We start from the raw sequence: 13,641 nt of genomic DNA on the forward strand, positions 1-13,641 counted from the left end.
TAAAATCCACTGATAGACTTATGACAATTTTCTTGTATGCAACAAGTTGCTTTTCTTTTGCTGGCTTTCTTTGTCACCTTTGATAATTTAATTATAATGTGTCTGCATATGAATCTCTTTAGATTCATCTTATTTGGTACTTCTTGGGCTACCTGAATCTGGACATCTTGTTTTTTCTTTCAGATAAGGACAGTTTTGAGGCATTTCTTTAAATTCGCTTTTGCCTCTTCCTCTCTCTCTCTTCTTCTGGGATCTCTTTAATGTGAATATTTTTCTTTTTGATGATGTCCCATAAGTCCCTTAAGCTATCTTCACTCTTTCTCCTCTTTGCTTCTCTGATTAGGTGTATTCCATTGCCTATCTTCTAACTTGTTGTTCTTTTCTTCCCATTGATCTAGTCTGTGGATGAGTGTCTCCATCAAATTTTTCACTTTAGTTATTGTATTCTTCAGCTCTGTCATTTCTGTAGCACTTTTTGATATTCTCTCTGTTGAAATTGTCACTTTGTTCATACATCACTCTTCTGATCTTGGTGAGCATCTTTATGTTATTTTGAGCTCTCTATCAGATAAATAACTTATTTCTGTCAGATCAGTTTCTGAAAATTTACCTTTTTCTCTTGTTTGGAACATATTCCTCTTTCTTCACTTTCTTTGATTCTTTATGTTGGTTTCTATATATTAGCTAAAGCAGCCACCTTTCTCAGTCTTGAGACTGGTCTTGTGTAGGAGATGACTCTCATCAATCAGTCTGGTCTGAGTGCCAGGTTCCCTCAGATCTTTATGATTGCCTTTGTTCTTTGTGGCTCCTCGTGGTTGGGGGTGTGCCAAGATCCATCTGTGTCCCCAGGGGAATGATAGCAGTTGGCACCTAGATGCATGTTGATTAGAGGTTGGACCTCAGACAACAGCTGGGAAAGTATGCAGTCAAACCCTTCTGGGGAGATAGGTAAAACACCTGGTGAGAGACAGGTGTTTGTGCCTTCTCCTGCACTGAGCTGGGATGTATAGCCATAGAGTTTGCTCCTGAGCCTGTTTAAAAACTGCTTCTTTGTCTGGTATAGCCCTGTGTCTGCAAAACCCATTGGCTGTCAGAGCCAGGTGATCTGGGGGCCCATCCCTTGGGCAGTAGGTGCAAAGGCTGATGTGCCAGACATGTGTAGAAGCTCTTTCCAGAGAGACACTGCTTACCTCATATTAGAGTGAGCATGAGTGTGACCCACTAGCTCTTTTGGGTTCCAGGAGGGATTGCAGTGAGCACCTAGATATATGTTAATTATAGTCCAAATCCTCAGGTAGCAGCTTGTAAAGTATGCAGTGAGACCCTTTGCAGGGAAAGACTGGGAGATGGATGGTTTTGCCTGATCCCTCTGTGCTGATCCCTAGAAAGATAGCTGTGGTTAGTGCTCCTGTGCCTGTCAACACCTTCTTTTTCTGTTTGTTATGGTCCAACGGGACTCGTGAATGTAAGCTCTGCTTGGTCTTACAGCTAGGTACTTCGGGGCCTGCTCCTCATGTGGGAGCCTTTAAAGTTGGGCCAAAACATGTGGTCCAAACCCTTCACTCCTTGAGGAGAAGCTATGAGTTGGGGGTTCCCTCCTGAATATATGGTGTTGTGCCTGGAGTGGGGTTTAAACACCCATTTAGATGTGGGTATTTTCTCTATCACCAATGCATAGGAGTCAAACAGATAGTTCTGGATTTCTCTCAGAGGGAATTGCTCCACGTGGCGCTGTACATTTGTCATGTCTGTGGGAGAGGGACAATCCAGAAAGCTCCCATATTGCCATTTTGGTAAAAAACAAAACAAAACAAAAACTTCTTTAGTTTTTTTTATTAATTTATAGATTGTTTTATTAAAATTGTTTTATATGACAAGTATTCATTCATTCATTCATTTTTATCAGTGAGTGTTATTAAATTCTTCTCTAGATGCTGTGACTACAGCAGTGAATCAAATAGAAAAAAGTTCTGGAGCACAGATTTTGGTAGGAGAGGAGACAGAAAATAAATCAAGAAACACATAGCTGTATTATATATCTTGTAATAAGTGCTACAGAGACAAATGTAAGGGGGATTCAAAGTGAGAAGTGAGAGTGCTCTTTTACAAGTGTTCTCTGGGGAAGGTCTTTCTGGTAAGGAGATGTTTGAGTGCAGATTTGGAGGATGTGAGAGAGAGTGTGAGGTGTGTGGATATATGGCGTGAAATGGAGGGAGAGCATTCCAGCTGCCTGGAGAAGCAAGCAAAGGCCCCGAGGTACCTCTTTTTGATCTTTCTAAAGTGAGGTATGCAGGACATTTCAGCTAATAGCTGATGGCTATTTCATGTGTCCTCTCTCTGGTTGATACCATAGGATATGGAGACAGATACATGTAGCACCTGAAATGATCTTTTCCATTCAACAGTAAGTGCCAGGACTGGAAGAGAGCAGGAGAAACTATTGTGTTCTTTTGATTTTTGCTGAGGGCCCCCCAAAAAAAGGAAAGAGAAAAGAAAAAGTAATACCTTCACTTTCTTTTTGTAATCTTAAAAAGCACTGTTAGGTTATGTAATCATATTGTTTATGATAAAAAATTTTAGCTGGGGCACCTGGGTGGCTCAGTTGATTCAGTATCTGACTTCAGCTCAGGTCATGATCCCAGGGTCCTGGGAGCTAGTTCTGCATTGGGCTCGCTGCTCAGCGGGGAACCTGATTCTCCTCTCTCTTTGCTCCTCCCTCCGTCCCCTGCTCATGCTCTCTCTCTCTTTCTGTCAAATAAATAAATAAATAAAATCTTTAGAAATAATTTTTAGTCATCATTTATATATATATGTATACACACACACACATACACACACACATATGAAAAATGTAAACAGAATCCAGAGAAACACTATTTTATTTTACTTTGTTATTGTTTTGTATAGAATAAGAGTAGCATATATGAATGGAGCTGGGAGGCAAGATTAAATAAGTGAATCAGGCTCAGGCATTAAGGAGTAAGAGTCGTGGAGAAAAGGCAAATTGGAGAATTTGTTTCCCTGTATAAAAGGAAGAGCTGTTATTAACTCTAATTGATTGTTGTGTGGGCCTAGTTTTGAACTATTTTCTGATTTTTCAAGAAATTTGCATTTTATGTGCTATCTCCTGCTTTTTTAAAATGTTGGAAATTAAATGAAAACATTTTAGGACCCTCTTCAGACCAGACAGAACATTTATGCAGTGGGATCTTGCCCTCAAGTTACCAGTTTGCAACGTTTTGGGATATAAGATCATGAATAATTTTTTTTGCTTCCTTTTCAAGGGGTACTGTTGATCTCATAGTAATAAATTGCTCAGGATTTCTGGCTACAAACATGTCATCGTACTCTTGCTCTCCTTGCATGATGCTGTTGACTATGTCCATTCTTCTCATTTTAGGGTATGGCCAGACAGGCCCACTGTCTCAGCGAGCTGGTTATGATGCTGTTGCCTCTGCTGTTTCTGGTCTGATGCATATCACAGGGCCTGAGGTAGGTATCATTCTTTAGAATATTCATAAATTTCCCCCCTGTTTATTCCAAAGGGATTTTCTTATTCACTAACCTATAAGCTTAAATTTGAGTTAATTTTAGAAAGAAACTAGGGAAAGTGAAATCTTATTGAAAATGGAAATGTTTATTACAAATGTACTTGAGGTTAAATGTCAATGCGGCTCCATGGAAGAATAACAATTTTTTTTATTAACATATAATGTACTATTTGTTTCGGGGGTACAGGTCTCTGAATCATCAGTCTTACACAATTCACAGCACTCACCATAGCATATACCCTCCCCAGTGTCCATCACCCAGCCACCCTATCCCTCCCCCAACCCCCAGCAGCCTTAAGTTTGTTTCCTCAGATTGAGAGTCTCTTATGGTTTGAGTTTGTCTTCCTCCCTGGTCCCATCTTGTTTCATTTTTCTCTCCTTCCCCCCCACAATGCCCTGCCCTGCCTCTCAAATTCCTTGCATCAGAGAGATTATATGATAATTGTCTTTCTCTGATTGACTTATTTTGCTTAAGCATAATACCCTCTAGTTCCATTCACTTCATTGCAAACGGCAAGATTTCTTTTTTGATGGCTGCATAGTATTCCATTGTATATATATACCACATCTTCTTTATCCATTCATCTGTTGACGGACATCTAGGCTCTTTCCATTTTTTGGCTATTGTGGACACTGCTGCTGAAAACATTTGGGTGCAAGTGCCCCTTCGGATCACTACATTTGTATCTTTAGGGTAAATACCCAGTAGTGCAATTGCTGGGTTGTAGGGTAGCTCTGGAAAATAATAATTTTTTTTTTTTTTTTTTTTTTTTTTTTTTTTTAGCAAGAAGCAACAGACCAATTGATGAACCCTTGATCTGTTTTTGTATTATAATTTTGCATTTGTATTTAATCATTCAAGCTTGGTATAGGCCCTGGGTGTGGCTTATGAATACTCTTTCTGTGAAGTGGAATAGTTGACAAGACCAGATGGCAGATGCCCATTTCTGTCAGAGTACCTTCATGTGGCATATGTACTCAGTGGAGGGTCTCTTTTTCCCTCTGCAATATTAATAAGTGGTTATGTATGTTAAAATTTGTTACTTAAGACCTTAGGGGGAGTTGTGTCTGATTGTTGCATACATTAGGTTCTAACAGTGGGGGAATTATTTGATTTTATAGCAATCCCTTTTTTTGATAATAGGTTAGAACTTTCCTAGAAAGTATACAGATGGCTAAAATGTGTTATCTTAGATGGAAGACTCTTAGAAATGGACTCTTTGAGAAAACAGTAAGAATGGCATGAAAGTTAAAGGAAAGTGTGAGAGCCTAATAAATAAAAATAATGAAAGGCATCCATTTTCAAAACAGCTTGGACTGGTAGGCGTAAAAACTTTTTCCACTTAGGTATTCCTTCCCTGAAGTGCTTGCATCAGTGATTTCTTTAGGGAACACAGTTGCAGTTCTGGGATGAGCAGAGGCAGAGTGGCCTCGAGTTTTAACTTCTTTTTATTAATTTTAAAGCAGCTGGTGGGATTTCAGTGACCTGAGATATAGGTATTTGTACTTTCATTGTCTGTTTCGTTTTCATAAGTCTAGGAAAAAAATGTATGACCTTTCCTTAAAATATTTAAGGATACCAGATTTCTTTCCATCCGCTGAGAGAATGGAGCATGGATCTCTTTCTTTGCTCTATCCCACAGAAGTGCTTATATGTATAAGACAGGATTGTTGAAAGTGCTGAACTCAGCCATGAATATGTGAAAAGATCTTGGGCTGTTAAAGTTGCACATTTCCATGTTAAAATGAATTAACTCAGAACCCCCTGTTGGGAAGGGTTACTGTGGTTCCTTTACTGCGTGAAGCCCTGCTCTGACAGGGTTAACCACACAGCGCATGCTCAGCCTTGTCATTTGTCAGTCACTCATACGCCCTCTCTCTTCTATTGTGCTACTTGGTAGATGATGAGAGCGTTGACTCAGTGCTCACTAGGTACCCAGCACTATTTTATAGACTTTACATGTGTTAAGTAAACTGAACTTCCATACACCATGTTTCTTCCACATGGACACACCCTTATGTCTTAAATCATCGATCCAGTGACTGGTCATTGCACATACTCCTGTATACTGGGAACTGGCAGGCACTGGCGATACAGTGGGCGATGGGGTAGGCACAATCCTTAAGTGGAGAAAACAAACATTAACAGAAAATAAACAGTAGACACAAATAAAAAGAATCCTGAAAAAGGGCTCGATATACTATTAACATATGTCACAGTGTGCCTCAGACCATTAACATACTTCCAAAGTTCTCTGCAAAATGCAGTCTGACAATCAGGGATAAAAGCAGAAATGAGGAGAATTGGGCTATGTCAGGAGTTTCCCTTAATAGAACTCCCCATTAGACAAACCATAAGAGACTCTTAATCTCAGGAAACAAACTGAAGGCTGCTGGGGTGGGGGGAGGGATAGGGTCGCTGGGTGATGGACACTGGGGAGGGTATGCGCTGTGGTGAGTGCTGTGAATTGTTTAAGACTGATGATTCATAGACCTGTACCCCTGGGGCAAATGATACATTATATGTCAAAAAAAAAAAAATAGAACTCCCTGTTATCAGCAACGCATTCTGTGTCATGGCAGAGGAGGGGTCACTTCTGAAAGCCCTGGCTAACATCACAGGTGCATTATTGTCAGTTATATCGTGCTGCTTGTGAAATTTTATCGACCTGCACAGCTGTGTATTTGTGCTGTAGCATAACTCCATTTTGTTAGATGACTGATGGGAACCCAGGCTTCATTTATCGTTATCCGGAGGCTTCACCATATCACCCTGTACGGTGCAGCCTGACCTCGCCAGGATGGAGGGTCAGAGAGGGCTTCTCTGAGAACCAGATATTTAAGATGGGACCCAGTTAGGCATAAGGCTGGTGACCAGAGGACCTCGCCATGCATGGTGTTTAACTGCTGGGGCATCTGGTAGATTTGAGGAGCCAAGGAATGCCAGTGTCACTGGGTTGTTGTGAGCCTGCAAAGAAGGGAGAAAATTAGGTTGGAGAGGTAGGATGTGGGAGCTGGACTTACTGTTTAGAGACTTATTATATTACTCAATATTTCAATAAGAAGAGATGACGCATTAGTATACATACACATTTTTATTAGCGATGATCTAATATATTCTTTTTTTTTTTTAAAGATTTTATTTATTTATTTGACAGAGAGAGAGATCACAAGTAGGCAGAGAGGCAGACAGAGAGAAAGGGGGAAAGCAGGCTTCCCACTGAGCGGAGAGCCCGATGCAGGGCTCAATCCCAGGACCCTGAGACCATGACCCGAAGGCAGAGGCTCAACACTCTGAGCCACCCAGGCACCCCTGATGATCTAACATATTCTGCCTAGAAAATGAGTGATAGTCCCACAGTATAGAGTAGTATTTTGATTAAAAAAACCTCTCAAAATGCATGTTTTTTTTTTAAATAATGGGATAATATTGCCTTTTTTTATCCCAGAAGAGCATCATCTAAGTATATAATATATGATCAAATTTGTGAAAGCAGTCTTTATGATGAAATTTAAGCAAACTAATGACAGTTGACTTCCAGTAAATCTAAAATCTAGCCTTGTAGGTTAGGTATGCAGTGGTATAGTCAGATGAGATTCACATTTGATTTGGGGAAAGAGAGAACCAGTAACACGGGCCTACATTCTGCTAGACCCATGCTTGATCCTCACACTGATCCTTCCAGGGCTATTGATAAATTGGTATTGATAGGTATTGATAAATTCTGTAACTAGCTTAGATAACTTGTCCAGGTTGCAGCCTTGGTATATAAAGTGCTGAGGGCAGACTTTGAACTCATGTTTGCTCTACTCCTTATACTCTGATGCCTCGATCCACTCTCCATACTGCCTGCAGAATGAATCCTGATTTTTATTGTATTTGCATCTGCTTATGCATGCTACATGATACGATGCATTACAGTTAGTGAACCAACCATTTGGTGGCATGAGAAAGCACTCAATTAAGAGTCTGGGGGCGTGGCTCTACCTAATTACTCTTGTGTAATGCTTACTGGCTGCCTAAACTTCTCCCCAGGAGAATATATGCCTTGTAAGAGTCTTTGCTTGGTCGCTGCTGTATCTCTATGCCTAGACCAGTCTGGAACTTAGTCAGCACTTGACAAATTCATGTTGAATGAATGAATAAATGCATACCTGGCATTGTGCTAATTGATCTTGAGCATATATAGCTTCTCTGTGTTTTAGTGAGGTGCATCTGGAAGTGATACAAACTTTCTCTTCAAGATACGGTAATATGCAAGTAAAATATCTTTTATAAGACATAAAAGCACACAATTGTGTATAATGCAAGATGCTACAGAAAATAATCACCCAGGGCTGGGTATATCTGCAGATTTCTCAGCTCCACTCTTGTGGGCTTTAACCCAAATAAGTAATGCATATTTAATGATGGCTTCAAATGCTTCTGGAGATGGTTTGTGGGTAACTCTTAGAAACACTATGAGAGGTGTTATTGAAAACCCCTTTGCATTAAAGGAGGTAGCAGATATTCTTTGATAGTCTCTAACAGAAGTTAATGACGTAATAAGGTCTATATATTATGATCTTCTGCTTCAAATAAAGTATTTTTCATATGCATGGCTCAGTGCTAACCAGTTATTACTCAAAACAAGTATCTATCTATCTGTCTAGCTATCTCATTTTTTTTAATGCATAAGGAATTTGGAGAGGGGATTGGGAAGGAAATCAAGGAGTATGAAATTGTGGAAAGTAAATGACTGATAAATATGTAATATGTATTCTAAGTAATAAGTCATTAAACATTAAGAAAGTTATATTCGTCAATTGATGAACAATGATGTATTGACTATATGGGTATAGTTTTCCCCATTGATGTTTCTTAAACTAAGACAACAGTTTGCTGCATTGATTATTCTTTCTTTCACGAACTCTTTCTCAGCAAGTAATGCTGCTTGATAGCGTTTTACTAGAGTTCATAGTTTGAGAGTCAGTCCTCTCAAACAATGCCATTGTTTTATCAGCTAAGTTTATGTCATATGCTAAATCTATTTTAGTCATTTCAGCAGTCTTCACAGCATTGTCATCAGGAGTAGATTCCACTTTTTTGCTCATGCATCAGAAGCAACTCCTTGTCTGTTGAAGTTTTATCATGAGATTGCAAGAATTCAATCACATCTCCATGCTCTAGTAGTAGCCTCAGATATCACTGATCACAGATCACCAGGACAAATAGATAATGAAAACTTTTGGAATATTGTGAGAATTACCAAAATGTGACACAGAGACATAGCAAATGCTATTGGAAAAATGGTGCGGACAGACTTCCTTGATGTAGGGATGCCACAAACCTTCAATTTATAAAAAATACAATATTTGTGAAGTGCAGTAAAGCTAATTGCATTAAAACAAAATATGCTTATAACTAGAGATATGGGTCCTCTTAAACCCACACACATAAACACATACTTTCCTTTTAAAAAATTCTACTGTATTTGATCATTGGTTAAAATGTATGCTTCTCAACATTATTTTTATAACACTAGTGCCTAGTGCATTAGTTTGTACTCATTAACTCTTACAAGGATTGTGAGTTCTTAGGTTCATCAAGTATATTTTCTTATTTTATGACTCATGTCAGAATAATATGTTTCCTTGATCTTAATCTTATTCATTAATTATGAATATTAATATATTAATAAAAGAAGTTAGGGGTGCCTGGGTGCCTCAGTGGGTTAAACTTCTGCCTTCAGCTCAGGTCATGATCTCAGGGTCCTGGGATCAAGCCCCGCACCTGGCTCTCTGCTCAGCAGGGAGCCTGCTTCCCTCTCTCTCTCTCTGCCTGCCACTCTGCCTACTTGTGATCTGTGTCAAATAAATAAATAAAATCTTAAAAAAAAAGGAGTTAAATAGTCCATATTAAATAATCAACTTGCCCTTAATTCATGTACCGTTGTAAAGTGACACTGCTTAAGCATAGCTGATCATTGATTAGTCAGAGTTAATGGTGAAGTAACTTGTAAGTTTTATTTATATTTTATTTTAAATTAAAGTAATTGATTTTATAAATAAGAAATACTCATTATAAAAGGTTAGTTTGTGACCACTAAAAGAGCACTTCAAGAAATATTAAAGGGGACTCTCTGAGGGCAAAAAAGAGTTCAAATGTGGCAAAGACAAGAAAGGATTAGAGAAAATCTCCAGAAACAATGAAAAAGCAAGTAATAAAATGACAATAAATGCATATCTATCAATAATTACTTTGAATGTAAATGGTTTAAGTGGTCCAATCGAAAGACATTGGGTTTCAGAATGGATATAAAAAACAAGACCTATCTTTATGCTACCTATAAGAGACTCATTTTAGATCTTAAGATACCTGCAGATTGACAGTAAGGGAATGAAGAAACATTTATCACGAAAATGGATATCAAAACAAAGCCAGAGTGGCAATGCTTATATCAGACAAACTAGTCTTTAAAACAGAAACTGTAAAAAGAGACAAAGAAGGGCATTATATGATCATAAAGGGAACAATCTGACAAGAAGATATAACAATTGTAAATATTTATATACCCAACATGGAAGCACCCAAGTATATAAAACAATTAATTACAAGCATAAAGGAACTAATTGATGATAACACAATAATAGTAGGGGACTTTAACACCCCACTTACACCAGTGGCTAGATCATCTAAACAATGTAAACAAGGAAACAGTGAGTTTGAATGCCACACTGGACCAGATGGACATAACAGATTTATTGAGAACATTCCATCATAAAACAACAGAACATACATTCTTTTCACGGATACACAGGCGTTCACCAGAATATATCACATATTATGTCACAAAATAATCCTCAACAAATACAAAAAGATTGAAGTCATACCATGCGTCTCTTCTGACCACAGTGCTATGAAACTAGAAGTCAACCATGAGAAAAAAAATCTGGAAAGACCCAAAGACATGGAGGTTAAATAACATGCTACTAAACAATGAATGGGTCAACTAGGGAAATGAAGAAGAAATTAAAAATACATGGAAACAAATGAAATTGAAAACACAATGATCCCAAACCTTTGGGATGCAGCAAAAGTGGTCTTAAGAAGGAAGTATATAGAAATACAGGCCTACCTCAAGAAGCAAGAAAAATCGCTCAAATTCAACCAAACATTACACCAAAAGGAGTAGAAAAAGAACAACGAATGAAACCTAAAGCCAGCAAGAGGAAGGAAGTAATAAAAATTAGACCATAAATAAATGATAAGGAAACTGAAAAGAAAAAAAAAAAAAGAACAGGGGTGCCTGGGTGGCTGAGTTGGTTAAGCATATGCCTTTCCATATGGAAAGGGTCCTGGGATGAGCCCCTCATCAGGCTCCCTACTTCTCCCTCTCCCTCTGCTGCTCCCCCTCCTTGTGCTCTCTCACATGCTTTCTCTCTCAAACAAATAAATAAATAAAATCTTAAGAAAAAAAAAAAAAAGAGCACACTGTTTTCCAAAGTGTCAGTGCCAACTTGCATTCCCACCAACAGTGTAGGAGGGTTCCCCTTTCTCCACATCTTCTCCAACACTTGTTGTTTCCTGTCTTGTTGATTTTGGCCATTCTAACTGGTGTAAGGTGGTATCTCAATGTGGTTTTGATTTGAATCTCCCTGATGGCTAATGATGATGAACATTTTTTCATGTGTCTGTTAGCCATTTGTATGTCTTCTTTGGAGAAGTGTCTGTTCATGTCTTCTGCCCATTTTTTGACATGATTATCGGTTTTGTGTGTGTTGAGTTTGAGGAGTGCTTTATAGATCTTGGATATCAGCCCTTTGTCTGTAGTGTCATTTGCGAATATCTTCTCCCATTCCATGGGTTGCCTCTTTGTTTTGTTGACTGTTTCCTTTGCTGTGCAGAGGCTTTTGATCTTGATGAAGTCCCAAAAGTTCATTTTCGCTTTTGTTTCCTTTGCCTTTGGAGACATGCCTTGAAAGAGGTTGATGTGGCTGATGTTGATAGAAGAAGGGCCATATGTACCCCAATGTTCATAGCAGCAATGGCCATAATCGCCAAACTGTGGAAAGAGCCAAGATGCCCTTCAACAGATGAATGGATAAAGAGGATATGGTCCATATATACAATGGAATATTATGCCTCCATCAGAAAGGATGAATACCCAACTTTTGTATCAACATGGACAAGACTGGAAGAGATTATGCTGAGTGAAATAAGTCAAGCAGAGAGAGTCAATTATCATATGGTTTCACTGATTTGTGGAGCATAACAAATAGCATGGAGGACAAGGGAGTTAGAGAGGAGAAGGGAGTTGGGGGAAATTGGAAGGGAAGGTGAACCATGAGAAACTATGGACTCTGAAAAACAATCTGAGGGTTTTGAAGTGGCAGGGGGGTGGGAGGTTGGGGGAACCAGGTGGTGGGTATTAGAGAAGGCACAGATTGCATGGAGCACTGGGTGTGGTGCAAAAACAAGGAACACTGTTATGCTGAAAATTAAAAAAATAAATAAATAAATTAAAAAAAAGAAAAATCAATAAAATTGATAAACCTCTAACTAGATTGACTTATCAAAACAAATATGACCCAAATAAATAAAATCACAAATGCAAAAGGAGAAATAACAATGAACACTGCAGAAATACAAACAATTATAAGAGAATATTATGAAAAACTATATGCCAACAAATTAGGCAACCTTGAAGAAAAGGACAAACTTCTGGAAACATATAAACTACCAAAACTGAAACAGGAAGAAACAGAAAACTTGAACAGACTGATAAACAGCAAAGAAATTGAGTCAGTCATCAGAAGACTACAAACAAACAAAAACCCAGATAGTTTCACAGGCAAATTCTACCAAACATTTAAAGAAGAGTTAGTGGGGTACCTGGTGGCTTAGTTGGCTAAGTGTCCAACTCTTGATTTTAGCTCAGATCATGATCTAATCTTGTGAGATTGAGCCCTGTTGTCAGGCTCTGCACTGAGTGTGGACCCTGGTTAAGATTCTCTTTCTCCCTCTCCCCCTCCATTCTTCTGCTTACAAGTTCTCTCACTAAAATAAAAAAAAAAAAAGGAAAGAAAGAAGAGTTAGTATTTATTCTTCTCAGACTATTCTAAAAAATAGAAAAGGAAGGAAAATTTCCAAACTCATTATGTGAGGCCAGCATTACCCAGATACCAAAACCAGATAAAGATTGCACTAAAAAAAGAGAACTACAGGCTAGTAGCCCTGATGAACAGGGATGCCAAAATACTCAATAAAATACTAGCAAATTGAATCCAACAATACGTTAAGAGAATCATTTGGGAAAAAAAAAAGAATCATTTGGCATGATCAATTCAATAGATGCAGAAAAAAAACAGTTGACAAAGTACAACATCCATTCATACTAAAGATCCTCATCAAAGTTGTTTTAGAGGGAACATACCTTAACATAATAACATAATAAAGACCATATATGAAATACGGTCAGCTAATATCATCCTCAAAGGGGAAAAACTGAGCTTTTCCTCTGCAGTCAGGAGAAAGACAGGGATGTCCAACTTTCAGCCCTGTTACTTAACATAGCACTGGCACAGCAATCAGGCAACAAAAAGAAAAGGCATCCAGATTGGCAAGGAAGAACTAAAACTTCCACTGTTTGGAGGATGACGTGATACTATACCTAGAAAACCCAAAAGGATCCCCCCAAAATTTGCTGGAACTGATAAATGAATTCAGTAAATTTGCAGGATACAGAATCTGCATTTCTATATACCAATAATAAAGCAGCACAAAGAGAAATTAAGATATCAATCCTACTTACTACACCCAAAACAGTAAGATACCTAGGGATAAATCTAATCAAAGAGGTGAAAGACCCATACTCTGAAAACTATAGAATACTGATGAAAGAAATTCAAGATGACTCAAAGAAATGGAAGAGCATTCCATGCCTGTGGATCAGAAGAACAAATATTGTTAAAATGTGTATACTACCCAAAGCAATCTACACATTTTATGCAATCCCTATAAAAAAATCAACAGCATTTTCCACAAAGCTAGAACAAACAATCCTAAAATTTGTATGGAGTCACAAAAGACCCCGAATAGCCAAAGCAA

The 13,641-nt window shown here is 38.3% G+C and overlaps 1 protein-coding gene across 5 annotated transcripts in view; it reads left to right on the forward strand.

Annotated features, from left to right (window-relative positions):
• The window catches only part of SUGCT (succinyl-CoA:glutarate-CoA transferase), a 763,713-nt gene that overhangs the window by 105,454 nt on the left and 644,618 nt on the right, over window positions 1-13,641 (forward strand). For all 5 annotated transcript variants that reach the window (XM_032874961.1, XM_032874965.1, XM_032874964.1 and 2 more), the window contains exon 7: window positions 3,401-3,492. In XM_032874961.1, coding sequence (XP_032730852.1) covers window positions 3,401-3,492 — 92 coding nt within the window. The remainder of the gene's footprint in view (window positions 1-3,400; window positions 3,493-13,641) is intronic.

This window comes from Lontra canadensis, unplaced genomic scaffold (genome assembly GCF_010015895.1).
Source record: "Lontra canadensis isolate GAN:19392208 unplaced genomic scaffold, GSC_riverotter_1.0 scaffold54, whole genome shotgun sequence".
In the NCBI taxonomy this organism is placed as follows: Eukaryota; Metazoa; Chordata; class Mammalia; order Carnivora; family Mustelidae; genus Lontra; species Lontra canadensis.